This window comes from Aotus nancymaae, unplaced genomic scaffold, assembly GCF_030222135.1.
Source record: "Aotus nancymaae isolate 86718 unplaced genomic scaffold, 86718_ANA_hifiasm-v0.15.2.pri h1tg000011l, whole genome shotgun sequence".
Taxonomy (NCBI): Eukaryota; Metazoa; Chordata; class Mammalia; order Primates; family Aotidae; genus Aotus; species Aotus nancymaae.
In genome coordinates this window covers 42,879,711-42,901,277 of record NW_026988422.1, presented here as the reverse complement: position 1 = coordinate 42,901,277, position 21,567 = coordinate 42,879,711, and the positions used below count along the sequence as shown (strand labels likewise).

General features: G+C 52.2%; 1 protein-coding gene across 2 annotated transcripts in view; it reads left to right on the top strand.

Moving 5' to 3' along the window:
- Nucleotides 1-21,567, top strand: part of PLA2G4E (phospholipase A2 group IVE) — a 67,057-nt gene that overhangs the window by 29,988 nt on the left and 15,502 nt on the right. Inside the window, exons 1-10 of one of the 2 annotated variants that reach the window (XM_064374477.1) lie at nt 22-117; nt 7,171-7,243; nt 13,053-13,189; nt 14,793-14,924; nt 15,932-15,972; nt 17,972-18,014; nt 19,451-19,514; nt 20,400-20,560; nt 20,664-20,750; nt 21,104-21,141. In XM_064374477.1, the coding sequence (XP_064230547.1) occupies nt 22-117; nt 7,171-7,243; nt 13,053-13,189; nt 14,793-14,924; nt 15,932-15,972; nt 17,972-18,014; nt 19,451-19,514; nt 20,400-20,560; nt 20,664-20,750; nt 21,104-21,141 (872 nt within the window). Of the gene's footprint in view, nt 1-21; nt 118-7,170; nt 7,244-13,052; nt 13,190-14,792; nt 14,925-15,931; nt 15,973-17,971; nt 18,015-19,450; nt 19,515-20,399; nt 20,561-20,663; nt 20,751-21,103; nt 21,142-21,567 lie in introns of those variants that run through there. The other variant, XM_012462424.2, reaches the window with a different exon arrangement.

Sequence of the window (21,567 nt, the reverse complement as noted above, 5' to 3'; positions counted from 1 at the left end):
CCCAGCTGGAGAGCCGCCGCAATGCTCCTGAGGCAGATGCCTGCCTGGGTCTCCCACTCCCTGACTGACCCATGCCAAGCAGAAGACGGCAGGCCCTCGGCCACCTGTGCCTTGAAGGTGAGGGAGGGGCGCTCGGTGGCTGGGGGCAGAGGCTGAAGGCCAGTGAGGCATGGCCAGGCAGCGAGGGGCAGGGGTGGGGAGCCGAGGACAAGAGACAGGCCTCAGGGAGGGCTGGTGGGTGTTGAACGTCCTAGGGACCTGGGCTCAGGGAGCCTCATCCTAAAACCTGGGGGAAGCAGTTTAGCCCATTTGGGGCCAGGGCTCCTGGGTGGATGGCCCAGCTGAAAGTACCCTCAAGCTTTTCAAGGCACCGTGCAGTGGCTTGGGGCCATCTTGGGGCCAGGCCAGCACCCAGGGTAGACAGTATGCCAGAGGGATCCACATTTGGCCTGCCCTAATGGCAAGCAGGTATTAACCTTGCAAACATCCTAAGCTTCTACGCTGTGCAAGAGTATGGTATAGTGTATGGTGAGAATTGGTGGCATTGTCAATCTGTTGCCATCAGCCACAAAGCTGCTCACCTGGGTTTATAGTCAAGGCTCCTGGGTCCAACCAACTCTTCACAGCCTCACAGGGAGACCTCTGGGTTCATGAATCAGGTTGCTGGGGCTCTAAATCAGACCTGCCTCAGTTTCCCCAACTAGGCAATAGGGAGATGGCCTCAATGCTTCAATCTGCTGTAGGCTTCCCTTGGGAAGGATCATTAGCTGGCTCCTGGAGGGCAGCATTTCTTCCTCATCACCCTCCCCAGGGCCTCCTCCCTGGCTCCTATCAAATCATTGAATGGCATGAGTGATGCCCTGGAAGTCCCTTGTCCCTTGGTGGGGAAGATGGAGACCCTGTTCAGTCTCCAAGGAGCCCAAGGCAGGGAGCTCCATGCCAGATGGTGGCCAGTGCCCCCGCTGTGAAGGCCAGGTAGACACTGCCTCCTGGGCTGTGCCCCGGTTTCCCTGTAGTACTTGGGTGGCTGGAAGGGCCTCTGGCCAGCGATTGTTCCTGCCAATATTTTTGAGCCTCCAAGAGTTTGGGCTAGGAGAGATCTTCTACAGAGGTGACAGAGCTTACCTCAAAGGGGGCAGTGAAACAGCTGAGAGCCCAGGATCCCAAGTGTGGCTTCAGGAGCCTCTCCATGAGCTGCTCCTTTCCCTGTCAGCCCTGGTAGGTCCATGTTGGTACCAGGATTTCTTGCCCTGACCATTCAACTAGCCTGGTGATAAAAAGGAAAGCAGCCATAGAAGCTCCTCCCAGTTGACCCTTAGTCTGGGACATTGCTCAGAGTGGCTGGGACGTGTATTAGGGTCCCATGATGTCCCCTCCCAACGATATCCTTAAGAGAGGGCCCACATGTTCTGGAAGACAGCACGAGGCTGGGCTAACTCTGACACAGGTGTTGCAAGGAACTGAAGGGTACACCCAGCTCTCTAGGGAGGAGGAGGCGGCATCATCCACCTGGCCTGACCTGAGAAGTGCTGGGGAGGAAGTTCCTGCAGCCTCCGCAGGAGCCGTCTTCCCCCTCTCCAGGCTCCCCAGAACTCATGGGATGGTTTGCTGAGGGTATGTCTGGCTCAGGGATGGGCATCAGACCCACCACTTCTGAAACATGGTTGTCAGGTCCTTCCCCAGACCCTGCTCCCACCCAGGTGCCTGACCCTGGGAGCCCTTCTGTAATTAAGTATTCTTTTGACTGGTTTGTGGTAATAGCTAGATTCTTGGGGTGTAGGAAGAGCTCCAATTTGGAAACTGAGGCTTTTCCTCCTGTCTCTGCTACTGATGAGTCTAGCACATGACTCGGAGCAAGCTGCTGGCCGGTGCTGTACATTCCTGGTGAGGGCCGGGTGGACGGAGTGCATGGGCCCTGGAGACCTGCACCGAGTCCTGGCTCTGCCACTCCCGGGCTGTGTGTGCCTGTGTAAGATGTAACCTCTCTAAACTCGGCCTTCCCCTCTATAAAGCAGGGATGATGATGCCTTCCTCGGTGGTGGTTGGAGGGTTAGATAAGAGCACCTGCACAACACCTAGAGCACAGCCCAGCTGGGCCCGCCACAGCAGTCTTATATTTTGTTCCCACCCCCACCCCCGCCAAAGGTCATGTCTATCAAATTAGGGGTGGGAAGGGGCAGCATTGGATTGCATCATAGCCAATCCTGAGATTCAAGGGGCTGCCTCTTTTCCACATGAGCTGGCAAGGTCCCCCAGTCCCCTGTAGGTCCCCAGGGGGCAGTGGAGTCCTGGTAAGATCAACCCCAGAATCCAGGCTGGGGAGTGGGCTGGGACCATGTGTCTGTAGCATGAGCTGCGAGGCCCTCTCTCTCACCTGGCTTCCCAGAAAACTGCTGTCCAGCCTGTCCTCCCTGGCCCAGCTGTATTGGCTGTCAAAGTGGCGAAATATACCTCTGTACTGTTTCCCAAACAGTTCCTGCTTTGAGCTCCAAGTCCCTGAGTGCTCCCCTGGTCCTTACCGCAGGGCCCTTCCAATGCCCCTATGAAGGATGAATGCCTGTCCCTCCTCCAGGGCTGCAGCCCAGCTGGCATGGTGCCTGATCATATCTGTTGTGAAATATTTTGACTCTTCACCTTGATACCCAATCCCAGCCAGGGCATCCTGTTCTAGGGACGAGTTGTCTGAGTCTTAAAGCTTTGGCCCTTATCACACCATGAGCAACCCTGTAAACTTGGGTTCCACAGCCTCCCAGGTCTCTGGTTCCCACATGCACAGTCACAGATGCCGTCCTTTACTGCATCTTTCCACTGTAGATTAATTGCCTCCAGGCCATGAATTTTTGCTCATCTCTAGCAACATTGATCAGGCAGATTATATCAGAAGCAAAATAGGTACATTTATTGCAACCCAAGAAGGCCATTCCTCATTGACCTGGTTCCCGGAATGCATCTGCGCCCCATATCATATTCCTAAGTCCCATATTCCCGCTGCCTTCCTCCCGACATGGCCCCACTGGGATGCCTCTCAAACCCCCTTTCCGGTCCCATTTCTGTGCTGGCTAAATGTGGTTGTCTCCTGCAAACTGGGTCTCTCCTGAAAATTCGTGAGCTGGAGGGTGGTGATCTGAGGCTCAAGTGAAGCAATCTGTGGCTACTGGAAAATGGGAACTTCTCCAAGGACCTTATGGCTCTGATGTGGTCTGGATGTTTAAAAAGAGAGGGAGATCAGGGCCAGGCACAATGGCTTATGCTTATAATCCTAGCACTTTGGGAGGTCAAGGCGGGTGAATCACGAGGTCAGCAGTTCGAGACCAGCCTGGCCAACACAGTGAAACCTCATCTTTACTAAAAATACAAAAATTAGCTGGGCATGGTAGCCGGTGCCTATAATTCCAGCTACTTGGGAGGCTGAGGCAGGAGAATCGCTTGAACCCAGGAGGTGGATGTTGCAGTGAGCCAAGATCATGCCACTGCACTCCAGCCTGGGTGACATAGGGAGACTCTGACTCAAAAAAAAAGAGAGAAGAAAGGGAGATCCTAGAATGTATTGGTAGAAGCACAGTCAGTAAGAGTGCGGGCCATAGAAGAATGTCAGAGTTTGGGGTTATGTTTTGGCTTTGGGGGAGTGCTGAGTGAAAAGCAGAATCTGTCAGAAAATTGTTTTAAAGAGACGAAAACCAAAGGAGAGGAGATGAGGGCAAGCAACACCTTTCTTCCCATTTGCCAAGTAAACAGATACGATCGCAGTGGGAGAAACACAGGCCTGAGAAGTAGCATTGGATTTCTCTGATTCTAGCTACGAACGCTGCGTCAAAGAGCTTAGCCTCTGATTCTCCGTCTGTAAAGGCGAGGCCAATAATAACTGCTTTGTGGGTGGTTGTAAGGATTAAGCAAGATAATATGCAGAGAATCCATACACAGTACCTGTGTATGGCTGGCACACAGCAGATGCCAGCTGTTACTGTTGCTGTGTTAGAGCAGGAAGAAATGGTCACATGCGTTGGAAGGCAATGGGGTTAGATGACTGGAGTGAACTTGTCCTGGAAGGCAGGACACCTGGATCGAGGTCCCGAGGGAAACCGTGCCTGTGCCTTCCCTGTTGGGGTAGATATTGAAGGAGGAAGGCTAGGCCACAGGCAGCCCCTCCTGGAGGCAGGAGAAGGGCTATGATGGCCGAGAGGACCACGCGACCTGGGTTCAGAGCCCTGAAACACTGTGGAATATCCCCCAGGACTGACTCCTGCCTGGGTGGAAGCCTCCACAGCTTAGACTCTAGTTGTCCATTGAGAAAGTGGGCCGGTGGGCACAAGTTTTGCCAAAAGTGCTTGCCTGGTGAAAGCTGACCCTGCCTCCTCACCAGGCCAGCCCAGGGTGTGTGCTGCGCTCAGGCAGAGTGAGAAAGGAGGCGTGCACTGTGCCTTGGAGGTCTGGCCAAAGGCCATAGCCATGTCTCCAGCACCAGAAGACAAGCAGTGTGTGTGGGTTGTGGCCCAAGTCTCCAGCTCCCAACAGAATGCTGTCAGAGCAAGTTACTGACCGTGAAACGTTCAATATTTCACAGTTGATCTCACAAAGAAATCTTCAGGCCTATAACTGACAGTTTGACTTTTGTCCTGATTTTGAGGCAGCTATTGAGAAGAGAAGAGATCTTAAAAGGGACTAAATAATGTGACCTTCACAGAATCTGCATTCTGTTACTGATCAGAATTAAGTCCCAGGAGCTGGGCACGGTAGCTCATGCCTATAATCACAGCACTTTGGGAGGCTGAGGCAGGCAGAATCACCTGAGGCCAGGAGTTCAAGACCAGCCTGGCCAACATGGTGAAACTCCGTCTCTACTAGAAATACAAAAATTAGCTGGGCATGGTCGTGAGCACCTATAGTCCCAGCTACTCAGGAGGCTGAGGTGGGAGAATTGCTTGGACCTGGGAGGTGGAGGTTGCAGTGAGCCGAGATCACAATACTGCACTCCAGCCTGTGTGACAGAGCAAGACTCCATCTCAAAGAAAAAAAAAAAAAAAAATTAAGCCCCAGGAAAGTCTGGAAGGACCAACATCAAAAGATTGCCTATCCTGGGCAACAGAGTGAGACCCTGTCTCTAAAAATAAAAAAACAAAATAAAGATAAAAAGATTGTCTCTAAGTGGTGGGTTTAGAGGAACTTTTTTTTCTTCATACCTTGTTTCCTCTGCCCCTAATCCCAGTAGTATTTAAGGAGAGGAGAATTGCATCCTCTCAAAAAGGTCTAAAGCGATTCTGGCCACACAGAGTAGAACGTGCAGGGTGGCGTGTGGAGAGGGCCAGTTCAGAGGCCTCTGTAAATACAGACATTCGGTCGGTTGGCATTTACCATGGGTGCAGGCTGGGAATGGATGGCAATGAAGACTCATCTAAGCCTGGGTAAAACTCTCAGCGAAGAGGCTTCACGTCCCGAGATTCCAACAGGAAAGGCACGAACCAAGAAGAACAGAACCAGGACACCTGAAGAGAACAGATGCGAGGCTGTCCCCTCCCAGGGTGTGCCAGCTCAGAGTGGAAACGCGCCTCACCTCTGCAGCCTTGGGCGCCTAGGGACCAGAAGAGGGTTTCAGAGTCCAAAAGCATGATTGATGGCGGGGAGGCTTCTGGAGCCAGGGAGAGGCCCCAAGCCAAGGGTGTCGACAGCCTGTGACCAGCTTGATCCGTTCTCCCCATCAAAGCCACTGACCGCCATTGCCTTTAACCTGTCTGTCTCTGGCTCGTATTCACCCCTGACTCCCCAGCATCTAGCATAGGGCCTAGCACACAGTAGGTGCTCAAAAGTAATACTCCAGAAGATGGCTCATTGATTCAGAGGAACAATCAGAGGGCTGGCACCCTCAGGGCAACAGAGGCAGGGAGCCCCACCAGCAAGCGCGCAGGCCCTGAGCTCTGAAGACAGCCCAGGGAAGAGATGCCGGCACGGAGAGGGGTGAAACAAAAGCAGCTCCCACAGGCTTAATGCCTGGGGCCGAGGGCAATGGGCAGAGGAGCACTGGGAGAGAGCCATGGTCCCTCGGTAGGCAGGAAGGATGATCTGAGGACACTCTGCGGCTGCAGGGTCCAGAGAAGCTGGTGTGGCTGGGAAAGGTGGTTTCGGGGCCTCTAGGAGGCAGAAAGTCATGGGTCCAAGGAGGACAAAGTGGAGTGGTGGCTGCTGAGACTCAGAGTGCAGGGGCGGCTGGAGAGGGGTGTGCGGGGCTTTACGGAACCACAGCCGCTGCCCCAGACACTGCAGCCCAGGGAGGGATCTGGGGGTTCCTTGAGGACCTGGGCTTGAGATGATGGCAGAGCCCCCAGGAGGTGAGCAGAGCTAGAAGAGGGGCAGGATAGAAGGAGGAGCATCAGCATGGTGTGAGCAGGGCTGGGGTGTTCCCGTGCCCCAGACGTTAGGACAAGGTGCTAGGGAGGGGGACACCTCAGGGCTCTGATCCCGTGGGGTGATCATGACCCGCAGAGGCATCTGACAGGAGCCAGTCATCAAACCAAGGACTACTTGAGCTTTTGCCGTCAGAGAGAGAGGTCATCGCAGATAAGCCAAGACTCCCCAAGGACCCCTCATGAGAAACAGTGAGGCAGCAAGAGGCAGACTGTTTTCTGGAGTATTAGAGGTACAAAGATGAAAAGCCAGTCAGGGTCCCAGGCTCTCTGGAGCTTCCAGGACCTCACAGGGTGAAGAGCAGACAGAAACCCAAGCAAACAAATCCAAAACGGCATGGGGAGCTGGGTGTCCTGGCTCACACCTGTAATCCCAGCACTTTTGGAGGCTGAGACAGGTGGATCACCTGATGTCAGGAGTTCGAGATCAGCCTGGACAACATGGTGAAATCCCAGCTCTACTAAAACTACAAAAAATTAGCCAGGCATGTGGCAGGCACCTGTGACCCCAGCTACTTGGGAGGCTAAGGTAGGATAATTGCTTGAACCTAGGAGGCAAAGGTTGCAGTGAACCATGTTGCACTCCAGCCTGGGCAACAAGAGTGAAACTCTGTCTCAAAAAAAATATATATATATATATATTCAGCATGGAGGTTGCTGTAATGCTGTAATGCAAGTGGACAGGCCTGTGGAGGCAAAGTGGGAAACTCTCCCCAGGGGTGATGGCCTTGGGGTGATGCTTGAAGAGTGAGTCCTCTGTCCTCTCCTTCCACAGGACGGGCTGTCTCCATGCCACCTGTTGACAGTGCGGGTCATCCGGATGAAAAATGTCCGGCAGGCCGATATGCGTGAGTATCCACCTCGCTTCTCTCCTTCTGCTCTGCTTACAGGGTCTGGATGGGAGAGGCCCTGGCTGGAGAAATGGTCAGGTGGATCTCTGTGTGTGTGTGGTGTGGGGTGTATATGTGTGCATGCATGTGTGTTCTTACTCAAGCTGTAGTTCAGACTTTGGGCTTTCTGTCACTCTTCTAGGCCACGCGCTCGTGCTGTTTCCTCGGTGCTACCTGCCCCATGATCTGTGCCTGCATCCAAGAGCTCTGTTCGCCCACTGTCTCCTCCCCAAACTTTCTCCCTGGAATCTATTTCCAGGGGCACAAGCCTTGCCCACACGGAACACTCCTCGCTCCTCCTTGTGTTTAGGGCCTGTTGGGGTGAAGTGGAAGGAGAGGCGCTTAGGCATCTGGAGCCAGCTGCCAGCTGACTCCCAGAGCCCCTTTCTCAGAACAAAGATCTGAAATTGGGCTCTGGGGGCCATGCCAGAGCCCACAGCACCCAGTTCTGCAGTTCGGCCCAAGGATGTGGCTGGACTTCCCAGGGCTGTTTGGGCAGTGCTGTTTCCTGCAGCCCTAACCTCCCCCTTCATCCCAGCGCCTGCTGCATTTCCAGGCCACAGGGGCCAATGGAGGCATCTCGGGGGCAAAATCCTCCCACCTCTGTCTTTGGGTGGCATTTTAAGAGGTCATGAGAACCGAAAGCCCCTCCCTACACTGCCCTCACCTAGCCTCATCCAGAGAGGAAATTGGCCCCAAGGAGGAAAAAGTTGTGTCCAGGCCCCCAGCTGGGGAGCATCCCCACTCACCGGTAACCATGCTGGAATGATTCAAAGGCCACAGGGACCCCCAAAGGCTAGAGAGGGCCTGAGAGGGGCAGAGAAGACACAGAGCCCTGAGACTGAGTGCACATTTTAACAAGAGGAGCTGTCTATGTCCAAAGCAGCTCTAGAATAATAGGAGACAGTGTTCCCATCTTGTCACCAGGGAGGTTAGAGGCAGAGGAGAACACTGAGAGCTGGGCCCTTCTTTTTTCCGTAAGCCAAGAAAGGCCGCACGGAGGGTGTGGGGTCTGACTGGGCAGGACCTGAGCATCCAGAGGCCTGGGGAGCCCAATCTGGGGCAGAGGCTGTCCTGAGAGAGGGGAACCACACCCCCTGAGCACCTGCCTGGCTGACCTGCGGCCAGACATCCACACACTACCTGATGCTCTCAACAACAAGAGGGGAAATCCTGGAGGCCCATTTTGCAGATGAAGGGTTAATGATTGCCTAAGAGGGAAGTGGTGACTGATCCCAGGTCTGGAGAGTGTGGGAAGAGAAGAGACAAGCCAAGTGTGGGGAACCGGGAAGCGAGGCAGAGGAGGGATCGGATGCCTTCAAAGTGATGGGGTGCCTGAGGTCTTGAGCAAGCCATTGCATGACTTCCTGAGGGCTCAAATGCAGCCTGTGCTAGACTGCAGGTGCGGAGAGTCTGGGTGCTTGCAGGAAGCTGTCACTGCAATGCAAGGCTGAGTGTGGATGGATGAGTGTGGGAGGGCCCTGAGCCCCAGAGACAGCAAAGGGACCAAGCAGGATTCCAGAGACAGAGCCCCTGGAGGGTGATGTGTTCAAAGCCTGCACCAGCAGGAATAGCTCCAGCAGCCTCAGTTAGAGTCTGTGTCTGCCACCTGGCCAACAAAAGGGTCAGGGACTTCTCCTTGAGCTTCTTAGGGTCTTTCCCAGCCCATCAGTGAGCAATCTGAGGAGCCAGGGAGTGTCCCCTGGGCCTGGGACACAGCCGCCTCTCTTGCCCATGCCATGGAGGTCACTCAGACACTTCCCCACTCTTGGGCAGGGTTCACCCTCATCCTTGGGACAACCCAGCTCCCACGTATCCACAGCAGTGCTTGCCTTCCTCCAGCTTCTTCTGTTTTTTCTTTTTCTTTTTCTTTTTTTTTTTTTTTTTGAGACAGAGTCTCACTCTGTTGCCCAGGCTGGAGTACAGTGGCTCAGTGCCATCTCACTGCAGCCTTGACTTCCTGGGCTCAGGTGATCCTCCCACCTCAGCCTCCTGAGTAGCTAGGACTACAGCCATGCACCACCACACCTGGCTAATTTAAAAAAAAAAAAAAAAATTCTTTGTGGAAACAGAGTTTCACCATATTGCCCAAGCTGGGTTTGAACTTCTGGGCTCAAGCGATCCTGTTTCAGCCTCCCAAAATGCTGGGATTATAGGCGTGAGCCACCATGCCCAGCCCTCAAACTCCTTTTGAGGTGTCTGTCCCAGCCCCTCCAGTCACCTGGTCACACGCCCCCAGCTGCATGCCTGCACCTGCACAGTCAGACTTCCCAGTGTTCAGGGCCCTTTCTTCTGTCTTCTTCCTGCCATACCTGTCACTCAGTGGGTGATGGGGCATGAGGAAGGACAGGCAGCCAGAGAAACAGACTGTGGTCTGGCTCTACAAGCCTCCTCCTCCCTTCCCTGCATGCCCCTTGGGCATGCAGGCTGCCTTTGGGGGGTACCTGGTCCTCTTTGGGAACCCCCTTGTTGCTTACATTTTCCTCCATTTCCCCTGAGGAACAAGGTGGAAGGCACATGTGGCATCTCAGGGTGCCAGCTCCAGTCACGTCCTGTCTGGATTCCACAGTTGCTGCAGGCTGGGCTGTGTTGCCATCTTGCCTGGGTTACATTTAAGACTATCCCAAACCTTTTAGGTCCTGGGTTACTCTTGCCCCAAAATTTTCCCTTCTAGTTTGAATCCAACATAAACAGTTCTCCCATTTAGTCTTGCAACTTGTGCCTGAGTCTCCTAAGATTTCAAAGAGGCTGAATGGCAATGAATATACAGATTCAGGGCTGACTCTTTCTTGATAATTGGAAGAGCCCTGGGCCAGGACTGAGAGACCATCAGGTCTGGAAACCTCCCAGTGGTCAGGAGTTTTGTTTCTCTTGGGAAAACAAATTAAAACCCAAACCAGCACCCCAAGGGACATCAGACAGGTGTCTCCAGAGGTATTAGAGAGACAGAGTTCTGGACATCTGTAGAGATGATTAAGTAGCCTCTGCCACCCACATTCCAGGAAAGGAGACATGTCATTCAGATGACCAAACCTTCTGTCACTCCACGAGGAACAGAGATTAGAACCTATCTGTACCTAGGAAATCCCTGTAGTCCATGAAATTCTCAGAACCAGGTCACCGTTGCCTAACCATTCTTCATTGCTGGGGGTGGACACAGGAAGCCGCTCTCCACAACACAACTGAAAAAGTAATGCTTGGAATGTGAATGTCTGATCCCTCTGGTCTCTGCCAATATTATTTCTTTTTCTTTAGTAGACATTTAAGCCTTAGGCCAAAAATACTGAGTTTTTATTTAATGGGTGCAGTGGGAGAGTTTTAGGCATGGACTAATGATAGGAAAACAATTTTAGAGGGAAGGGGCCCTTCCAGGGTCCGTCAAATCGTGGGTGCGAGGCGAGTGACAGAGACAGTAGGTGTGGAGCTGGCCGGTCCCTGCCTGCAGGCTCCCAGCGGACAGGAGACAAACGTGAGGGGTATGGTCCAGGCCTGGGAGGAGGGGCCAGTGTTCTAGAAGAACCAAGGGAGGGGTTCAAGAGGACTGAGCAGGTCCCCAGTGAGTCTCCATATCAGCAGAGCAATGAGACAGGCTGACCTCTTACGTATCTGCAGTGATGTATCTGTACCTGTATCCTGTGGCCACAGTGTGATGGAGTCCAAGGAGTCCACCTGTTATTGCAGTGCAGCGTAGGGGTTCTCCCGAGGAGAGGAGCAGGGCTCTGGGCTCAGGGATACCTGGCCCAGACTTGGGTGCTCAGGAAAAGCTTTCAGAGGAGGTTCCTTCTGAAGCCCCAAGAGGCTAGCCAGGAGAAGGGTGGGTGAAAGTAGGAGAGTGTTCTGGGCAGAGGGAGCTACCCATGCGAAGGCTGAAATCAAGACAGCCTGACACCTTTTCATACAAGTGATTGTGTTTGGCTGGATTCTAAACTGTGAGTGTGTGTGTGTAAGTTTGGGTGCATGTGTCTCTGTGTGTGTGTGAATGTACATGTGTGCCCACATACACACAGAGGGCAGGGGTGGGTACTAGGGAGGCTGGAGAGATGAGGCTGAGGTTGGGGAAGTGGGCAGGGGCAGCCACTCTGAGTGTCTGGGACTCCTTCCTGAGGGCAGAAGGGAGCCCCTGATGGATCTTAAACTGGTGAGTGGCATGGTCATATCTAAAAAGCTCCCTGTGGCTTCTCTTTGGAGAAAAGATTAGAGTGAGGCAAGACAGGAGATGGGGAGCCCATCTGGGAAGTGGCCCCAGAGATCACGGTGTTCTGCACCACCACAGTGGCAGGGTAGACGAGAAATCGGGGGGCCCAAGAGAGGCAAAGGGTTAAATCAACTGAAGCTGAGAATCAAAGATGACACTGGTTTCTAGCCTGGATGCCTGAGTGGTGATAAGGAAGAGCAGGTTGAGCATAGAGGGGATGAATAGGGTGATTAGGTCATCATTTTCTTTTGATTCTGTTTGGGTTTCAGTCATTCTTTTTGTCTGGATTAAGCGATTATCATGACATCTAGAGTATGGCATCATCTCACCTTTATTCAATAGGAGGAGGGCTGTGCATTCCATTTCACTGAATGGTGAGGCCTCAAAGATGAACCAGACTTCAGGGATGAAATCACAGGAACGCCTGTGATGTAGATCAGGGCTCTTGATTCCGATAAACCTTTCAGTGTGGTGACAATGCAGGGCGAAGACAGCCCTGGCTCCACTCTCATTAGTGACTATTAATAATTCAAAACCAGTTTAAATCAGTCCTACCAGTGTAGAACTCCCATCCTCTTGCCAGCTTTACCATCGAGACAACTCTCTGACACTGCAAACCGTGTTGGCTTTCACCATTTCCTATGTATCTGGTGTGTACCCTGGGACTCACCCTCGCCGATTGCCAGGAGAGTGACAAGGGCAGTCATGGCCCCTCTGCCTCCTTCCTCCCAGGTAGAATGGAGCAAGGAGCCAGCCTGGGCTGCTGTTTTCACCCTATTCCTTCTGCTGCTCCAGGTGGAAGACTTAGGAGGCCTTCCCTCATTTTGGGAGGGCTTGTTGGGGTCAAAGCCTCTGTCCCTTCTCCAGAGCATATCTAGCAGCATTACACTTGGATTGTTCATTTAGAATGAAAAAGAAATACATGACCACAGAGGGGAGGCTTTCTTAGGCTATAACCTCATACTGTAGATCAGGATAGGTATGAAGAGCCTGGCCAGATGCAGTGGAGGCATTAAACCGTATGGAGATGGTGGTTCCTGCTCCTAGATCATGCTGAATAGCTAGTTTCACTCAAGCCCTTGCCCACTGGAGCCCTTCCTGGCCGACTCTCAGCAGACTGTGTTCCTTCTCATCTTTGCTCCTCCTCAGCCCAGAGGGAGCGTTTGGTCCTACTTTGGTTTTCCTAGTGCCCTGGGCTGATACAACAAGTAAACTGGACCCTGGAGGCTGGTCTTCCAGATCTTACCTTGGCAGAGGGAAAACTGTGTGACCATACCTTGTCTCAAACCAGCAGGTGTTTGCTCAGAGACAAGGGTGCTTCTGATAAGAGTCGGGGGCCATCTGTGTCTATGAGAATGGCCAGTGGGACTGGGTCACCCTCTGTGAGACCCATAGCCTGCAGTCTGTGACTTCTTGGGGTTCTGGGTCTCTGGAAAGTTAGACCTATGAGTTAGGAGAGGAACCGGCTGAGATAGGGCCAGGCTCTGGAAGAGACTTGCCTGAAGATCCCTTTTGACTCCACATTTTCTCCTCTCTGAACCTGGATGGGTTCCACTTATCTTTCTTGGACAGTGAGCCAGACAGACTGTTTTGTGAGCCTCTGGCTGCCCACTGCCTCTCAGAAGAAGCTGAGGACTAGGACCATCTCCAACTGCCCAAACCCAGAGTGGAATGAAAGCTTCAACTTCCAGATCCAGAGCCAAGTGAAGGTGAGACACGGAGGACTGCACCTGTCTGCCCTGTCTGCGTTCTACTCCCCTCTTGCCCACTTGTCCTTCTCTTTGCCTCTTTGTCCTTCTGCCTCTTTTTCTTCTGTCTACTTCTTGTCCTACAAACCTGTCTTCCCACTCACCACTACTTCCTTCTCCCTGTCTCATGGTTGCCCTTCTCTGAGTCGATTTATCTTTCTAGCTTTTTCTCCTAGTCTCTCTTGTCCTAATTGATGCTGAAACTAGGTGTCTCTTATCCAAAACAGATTGTATTTCCAGAGCCTTCTCCAGGCAGGGGAATACACAGAGCAGAAAAACCATTCTATTCACTAGATCCAAGGCCAGTCTAATTCCAGCCAGAGGGTTCTCTCCCTCTTAAATTCTTTTCATATTGCTTTATTATTTCCATTTCTTTGGGTGTGTATTCTTTTATTTGTTGAGTTGTTTCATAGGATTGGTCTTCTTCAGCTATATGATGAGTCCAAGTTGAGTTCATATCTCCCATAGGATAATTACCGTTTGAGCCTCTTGAGTTGTGACAGCCTCAGCAGAGACCCCTTAAGAAAATTTGGTCTCATGCTAGTGGCATCAGCCCCAGTCTTGAGGTGCTTGAGGCTGGACAGCTCCACCTTACTGCTTCCATGTTTTAGGGAAATTTATTTATTTCTGTTACATGACATACCCTTTTTGTTTTCAAGAAGGGCTTTATACTTACTATTTTTACAATAGTAAATACTATTTTTACAATACCTTTTCTCTCACACATGTGAGATGGTAAGGGAGGAGGATTTAGGTGGGGGCTCCGTCTGCCATCTTTTGATTGTGGAGCAGCTGGGTTGGTTCTAGTAATTACAAGGTCAGCAATTACATCCAGTTGGGAACCCCCAGAACTACCTATGTCCACTAGATGGATTTCAGAGGTAGGCCCACCCTCAACCTGCATCTCCCAGGATCCTTAGATCAAGAGGCCTCGGAGGTTAGTCCAGGTCACCTGAGAACATTGACCTCAGAGTTCAGCTAGATGACAGGATAGTGGCTTTGAGGCCATCCATGAGAACTTTCTAGGGGCTGATGAGTCAAAGGATAGAGTTCACAGACCTCACACCAACCCCACCAATTATCAGAACCCCTACAAGCTTCGCCACCTCACTCCCTGGAGTTTTAGATATTAGCTTCCCTGATCTGGATTTTCTAGCACCAAAGGGGCTGTCTTCAGGCCCAAGGGCCCAGTGCTGGCCACATTCTATATCCTGGCAGGGGTCTTGCTTCTTGCTCTTTCCCGTCCATCTGTCCCCTCAGGTGAAATGAAATCCTTCCACACTTCACAGGTCTCTTCCAAGCTTGTAAAAGAGGCAAAATTCTCTAGTAGGAGAGTGAGAGCAGAGGGCCACGAAGGCTTCAGGGAGTTGGAAAGGAGGGAATAGACACTTTCCATCCTTGATTCCTTTTCTACCATGTGTTTCTTACGTCTGAGCAGGGACTTCTGGGCTGTCTCTCATCCTTCAGACCTACCTCCTTGCTAGGACAGAGGTCAGGCTCCTCATTCTGGGAAGGGCTCAATGCAACCGTGGTGACCAGACTGGCATCCTTCCTTCTCCCCTAGAACGTGCTAGAGTTGAGTGTGTGTGATGAAGATACAGTGACACCAGATGACCATCTCTTGACAGTTCTCTATGACCTCACCAAGCTCTGTTTCAGAAAGAAAACCCACGTGAAGTTTCCACTCAACCCACAGGTGGGTGCAGGGGTCCAGGCCCTCAGACTCCGCCCTCATCATAACCTCAGAGCTGCTGCTTATTCCCACAAAGCCATTCCCCAGGACTGTCTCTGTGCACACAGTCAAGTCGAGAAAAGATGGTGCTGCTGGCTTAAATCCCAGCCCTGTCACTCACTGTGGGAAGCCGTAAAAGTCACTTCCTGAGTTCCTATTTCCTCATCTCCACAATGCTGATAATAATACCTACCACACAAGGTTGTTGTGGGGCTTAAATGAGACACCATAATCCAGGCACCTAGTAATGTTCACAGGCCACAATGGAGATGTGGTAAGTACTGGTTCCCCTTCCTCCTTTTCTTTCCTGCAAGTCCCATTGCTGGGGTGGCCCCAGGAACAGAGAACAGATGAGGGTAAAGGCAGTTGAATCTGCAGGTCAGACAGTCAGAGCTGGAGACCCCAGGATGCTGTCAATTCAATCATTCAACCAGCGCTTGAGTGGCTGCGAGGGGCCGGCACTGTTCCAGGCACTGGGTCCCCTCTGGAACTAGCATCTCTGCCCTCACCTAGCTTACATTCTGGTGGAGACAGTGAGGCCCAGTGAGGCCACGGCTCGCCTCCAGTTACACAGCAAGAGGTGTGAAGGACTCCGTGAGGGAAGGAATGGGCTTTCTGAAGGCGCATCTCAGCGCTCCCTACACAGGCACTGAGCCCCTTGGGAAGGTAGGAGAGTGGTGGAAATCAGAGAAGTGACAGAAGGGAGCCGTTCTAGGGCAGAGGAATGCACATGCTGGGGCTGGGGGTCGGCTCCACTCCCGATCTCCCCTGGGCTGTCAGTGAGGCTCCTGATATCAAAGTCTTGAGGACAGAGATTGGCAGAGGAGCCTGCAAGCACACTCCATGGCAGCAGGGCAGCCATGGGGGAAAGATGGAGGCAGGTCCCCAGGGGCTCCCGTGGCAGCAGAGGGTTCTGGTCGACAGAGATGTGCAGACGCCGCTCACAGCCACCTTCCCTTCCTCCCCACCAGGGCATGGAAGAGCTGGAGGTGGAATTCCTGCTGGAGGAGAGGTGAGTAGGCTGGGGCCCCGGGGCCCACCAAGGTCCTGACTTCTGGCAACGAGCATTTCAGAGCCAAGTCGGCCCTTTTGCCGCCCACCCTCTTCCAGTCTCACTCCTGGAACTAACCCTGACTCGTCACTGCATCAGAATCACTGGGAGCTTCTCCACAGTGTAGGAGCCGGGGCCCCACCACACTTACCCAGCTCTCCTGCACTCAGCATTGCTTTAAAGATCTAGCACTCTGGCCAAATGGAGTCCCAGGGGTGGCTTCCAGGAAGAGTTCCTGCTACCATGGTGATGGAGGCCTTGTTGAGGCCCAGCTGAGAAGGAGGTCAGAGGCCAGGGGTCCCCTCCTTGACCAGAATTGTTAGAACAAACACCCCAAACCCTGGCCTCAAGCGGAGGCTGCCCCCTCTGCAGCCAGCTCGGGAACCAAGTCAGTGGGAGGCTCAGGCCCACCTCGCAGGGTTGTTGCCAATCATTCCCTTTATTATTATTATTATTATTATTTAGACAGAGTCTCACTCTGTTGCCCAGGCTGGTATGCTGTGGTGTGATCTCAGCTCACTGCAACCTCTGCCTCCCAGATTCAAGCAATTCTCCTCCCTCAGCCTCCCTAGTAGCTGGGATTACAGGCATGCGCCATCACACCCAGCTAATTTTTGTATTTTCAGTAGAGACAGGGTTTCACCATAATGGCCAGCCTGGTCTCGAACTCCTGAACTTGTGATCCACCCGCCTTGACCTCCCAAAGTGCTGGGATTACAGGCATGAGCCACCGTGCCCTGCCCCAATCATTTTCAATTAGGAAAATGAAGATATGACTGTACCAAGGACTCACAGAGCTGGAGGTCTGGAAGGAGAGAACAAAGAGGAAAAGCAGGCAGGCAGGCAGACAGGCAGGCATGCTGTAACTGGGCAGCTCGTTCATCACTCCTCCCTCTTCACCTTGTGATGAGCCCAGGCACAGGTGGAGAATGACAGGTGGGAGACAGGACAAGAGGGCTCGTCAGCTGCCACTCAAAGAATCCTCTGCCTAGGGGATCTTCAAACTATGTGAGGGAACTTACTTCCCATCAACAGCTAAGTGGCAAATTAAAATCGACTTTATTCATTTCACATTGAAGAAAATCAAAGCTCTCCCTTCCAATTCTTGATTTGACGGGATTTTTAGAGGGTGGGGAAAACTCCTGGGCTGAATTAGGGCTTGCAAAATGAAACATGTCATGCTTGGTAATAAGAGTTGATCTGGTGAAACCCCATCTCTACTAAAATGCAAAACATCAGCCCGGTGTGGCGGTGTGCACCTGTAATCCCAGTATTTAGGAGGCTGAGGCAGGAGAATCACTTGAACCCAGGAGGCAGAGGATGCAGTGAGCTCAGACTGCGTCACTGAGCTCCAGACTGGGCAATAGAGCGAGACTCTGTCTCAACAACAACAAAAACACAACCGAGTTGATCTGAAGACAACTTGGGCTTAATTTTGACAAGGGATGCTGTGGACTCTGCCAGGCTAATTGAAACCTTGGAGGCTTATGTTCTCGACTTTGTAACACAAGGACATTTAACATTCACCCTCTAGGCTGGGTCAGATTGTTGAATGCATAAATTAAAAGCACAGAATGGAGAAAGGATGATTTTTGGCTACCAAACTGTTTATGTGTGCTCTAGCTGGTGGATTGCAGCCATTTCTTGCAACCTAGTCATTCTAACCCCGTGCAGTTGAATCTGGTTGGACATAAAAAAAATTATCCTTTAAAAAAAAAAGAATAGAACTCTTCTACTCTTCTAACCCATAAATCTATTTTTTATCAGGACATTTCGTTTCAAATGTATGCCAGTTTCCTCCCTGACAACCTATAAGGCTAAGGTTTCTGTGGCTAATATTTTTTATGAGAACAAAGAAGGCTCTGTCATGTCGTTGTTGACCCTTTGTATTCCCTTTGTCACCTTTAGAAGAATCCAGTCAAGAATGCTAGAACTGACCAGGAGTTCTTTTGTTTTGCAGCCCCTCTCCACCTGAGACCCTCGTCACCAATGGCGTGCTGGTGGTAATTGTATTCCTGGGTTCCTATTGCTTAGAGACCACAGCTGGATGCTACTCTCAGGGAAACAGAACCAAGGGAGAAAACACTGGGCCTAGCTTGGTCCTTGTCCCATCCCGAGCCCTGCAGGAGTTAGACTAACCAAGGCCAGCCAAATGGGGAGCAGGCAGCACTGGTACACCAGCCGGGGCTTCTGTATAAAGGGAGGAGGTAGCTGGGACATCACGCTGGCCAGGCACCCCATATCCCATAAAGATGACCCTCCCCTTGAGAACCTCCCCAATAAAAGAACCCACTAAGTGTGGCCTCCTCTCAGACTCAGTCTTGGCCCTGTACCCCATAACCCCAGTAATTCTACAAGCACAATTTTCTTCTTTTTTTTTTTTTTGAGATAGGTTCTCACTCTGTCACCCAGGCTGGAGTGCAGTGGTGCCATCTCAGATCAGTGCAACCTCCGCCTCCCCAGCTCAAGCACAACACCACACCTAGCTATTAGTTTGTATTATGTAGAGACAGGGTTTCAACATGTTGCCCAAGCTGGTTTCAAACTCCAGAGCTCAAGCGATCCACCCACCTCAGCCTCCCAAAGTGCTGCGATTATAGGTGTGAGCCACCACGCCTGGCCTACAAGCACAATTTCTGTATTAAAAATTGTTTCATAGCCAGGCATGGTGGCTCATGCCTATAATCCCAGCACTTTGGGAGGCCAAGGTAGGAGGATCACTTGAGCCCAGGAGTTCAAAACCAGTCTGGGCAACATAGTGAGACCCCATCCCTACAAAAAAAAATACAAAAATTAGCCAGGCATGGTAACATGTGTCTGTAGTCCCAGCTACTTGGGAGGCTGAGGTGGGAGGATTGCCTGAGCCCAGGAGGTCGAGGCTGCAGTGAGCTGTGATTGTGTCACTGCACTCCAGCCTGGGTGACAGAGCAAAACCCTGTGTCAAAAACAAAAATTCATAATTCAGCTGTTGGTACAGCTATTTTAATTAAATGCATCCAGTGCCCCAGGGTTCGAGGAGACATCTCCCTCAAAAAAAAAAAAAGAGTCTTTGGGAATTTGTGGCAAAGGAGGATGATCTGCCTCTCCATCTTGACAAGGGTATTTTGTTGGAAGCTCTCTCTTTGAAAGTCCAGAGCTGAACATTCCCTCAGGTCAGATCCCCGACCCACAACCAAGGACCAGACCCCTAGTAAACTGTGACCGTGGATCCTAGACATCCTAGGCCAGCGTCATGGTCAAGCATCCTATCTCTGAGTGAGATGGCATGGCTTGATGGGGTTCAGAAACTGTGCTTAACACACCCTGCATTCCCCAGCATCAGCCCAGTCAAACCAATGCTGAATTTATCTGCTGGTCCCTCATCTCCTCCCTTCAGCCCAGAAGAGGGAGGAGGTGGCTGCTGCTCAGATACTCAGTGACCCTCTCTTGTTTTTTACAGTCTCGACAAGTCTCCTGCCTGGAGGTTCATGCACAGTGCAGGAGGTGGAGGAAGAGGGAGAAAAGTGAGCCGTTTTGCCTTTTCTGCCTACTAGGGGACAAAGGGGAGCTCCTTCCAAATCCCGTCAGCATCAGACTCCGCCTGGTCGGGGGCTTCCCTGGCTCAGGGGGACCAAACGCTTGGCCAAAACTCCTTAAAATCATCTCATCCCCAGGGGTTATGAGCCCCTGACCTCCCAGTCTGCTCAGTAAAGGGCGTGTTCTCCCAAGCACCCACATAACCTTGGAGTTCCCAGGCCTGATGAGTGTCCCAGGCCTGGGGTCCCAGTGCTGCCCCCTCTGTCCACACTTGTCTGTGCTGTACCCAGGACCTTGGGTTGCCTGGGTCAGTGAGGTGGTCAGCACCGGATGCCCAGGGCCCCTCTAGCTATGCCCCTTCCTCTAGGCAGAACACAGTTCACAGAGTCCTAGCACTTTATAGCAGAGACCCAAGAGATCCACAAATACCAGACCCCTGACCTTACTCCCCACCCCACCCCATGTTGCCCATGGAAGGGTACCAGACATGAGGGAGGGAGGGAAGGAGGGCAGATGGAAGAGGCCTCTACCCCAAAACCGGCAGTGTGCTGAGGGCCTGCCTCCTCTGCAGTGGGCAGGTGACCTTGCGGCATCTTCTAGCAAAACTGAGCCAAGAACTGGTCCTGAGCACCTTCTCAGCATCGTAAAGGGTTTTCTGGGGACCATGTTTGTCCGCATCCTCATAAACCTCATTAAAATGCAGATTCCTGGGCTCTGCCCTATCCTACAGATTGAGACTCCGGGGCATTTGAACAGTGCCCCAGGTGATTCTAAACTCCTCCTGGATGCCTCCTGAGTGGCTTTTTGCTGGATCAAGTGGGGGTGTGGAGTGAGAGGCTCCCAGGATCTCACCCTCTTGTCCTCTCTCCCAGCGAAGGACCTCCTGGTGATGGTGAGCGAATCCTTTGAGAACACCCAGCACGTCCGGCCCTGCTCAGACCCCTGCAGTCCAACCTCTGCCTGCTTCCACTACCCCAAGTACTTCCAGTCCCGGGTGCACGTGGAAGTGCCCAAGAGTCACTGGAGCTGTGGGGTACAAGGCGGCGGCCACTGGGGGAGGTGTGGGGGACCAGGGCAGGTGGAGGGTGCCAGAGGAGCCACGCAGCCCCTCTCACAGAACCTGCCCATCCCTCCAGCTTTGCTGCTGCGGCTCTCACAAGAATAGCCCCATCAGCCAGCCCCTCAACTGCCTTCCGGATGGTCAGGGGATGACCCTGCCTGTGGTGAGTGCCTGGGTCTGGGAAGGGGCCCTTGAGTTACTTCCCCTGGAGCTCCTGTGGCAGGGAGATGGGGAAAGCCTGGGGGGTACAAGAGAGAAGGTGGCTCGTAAGAGTCGCTCTCAGGTAGGATGGAGGAGTCTTGTGGGGCAGGAGATTGACAAGCTACAGTGTGGTCCAAAGACCATATGGAGGCAGAGTTGGAGATGGTGGGGAGATCGTGTCCAGAAGAGGGAGGCGGGGATGGAGCGCCTGTGTATGCGTGTGTGCCGAGTGGGGTCTGGGTGGACAGTGTGGATCTGGGGCCACTTGGCTCTGAACTGTCACCTCTCACAAGCTTTTCATTTTTCCCTCTCCAGGGTGAGAGTTATGAATTACACGTGAAGTCTACACCCTGGTACGGTACCCTCATTCTGTCTGTGGCTCTCACTTATTCACACTAGTGGGGGTGGAGTCGTATCTCACTGTAGTTTTGATTTGCATTTCCCCTATGCCTAATGATGTTGACCATCTTTCCACGGGCTGGTTGCCATCTCTTCTTTGGAGACATTTCTATTCAGATTCTTTTCCCACTTTTTATGTGGGTTATTCATGTTTTTATTGTTAAGTTGTAAAAGTGCTTTACATGTTTCAGATACAAATCCCTTGTCAGATATATGATTTGCAAATATTTCCTCTTATTCTATGGCTTATCTTTTCACAGTCTTGGTGGTGTCCTTTGAAGCACAAAGGACTTTACCTCTGATGACATTTATTTTTTTGTCTTGCCACTTGTGCTTTTGGTGTCATATCTAAGAAACCAGAAATCATTGCCTAATCCAAG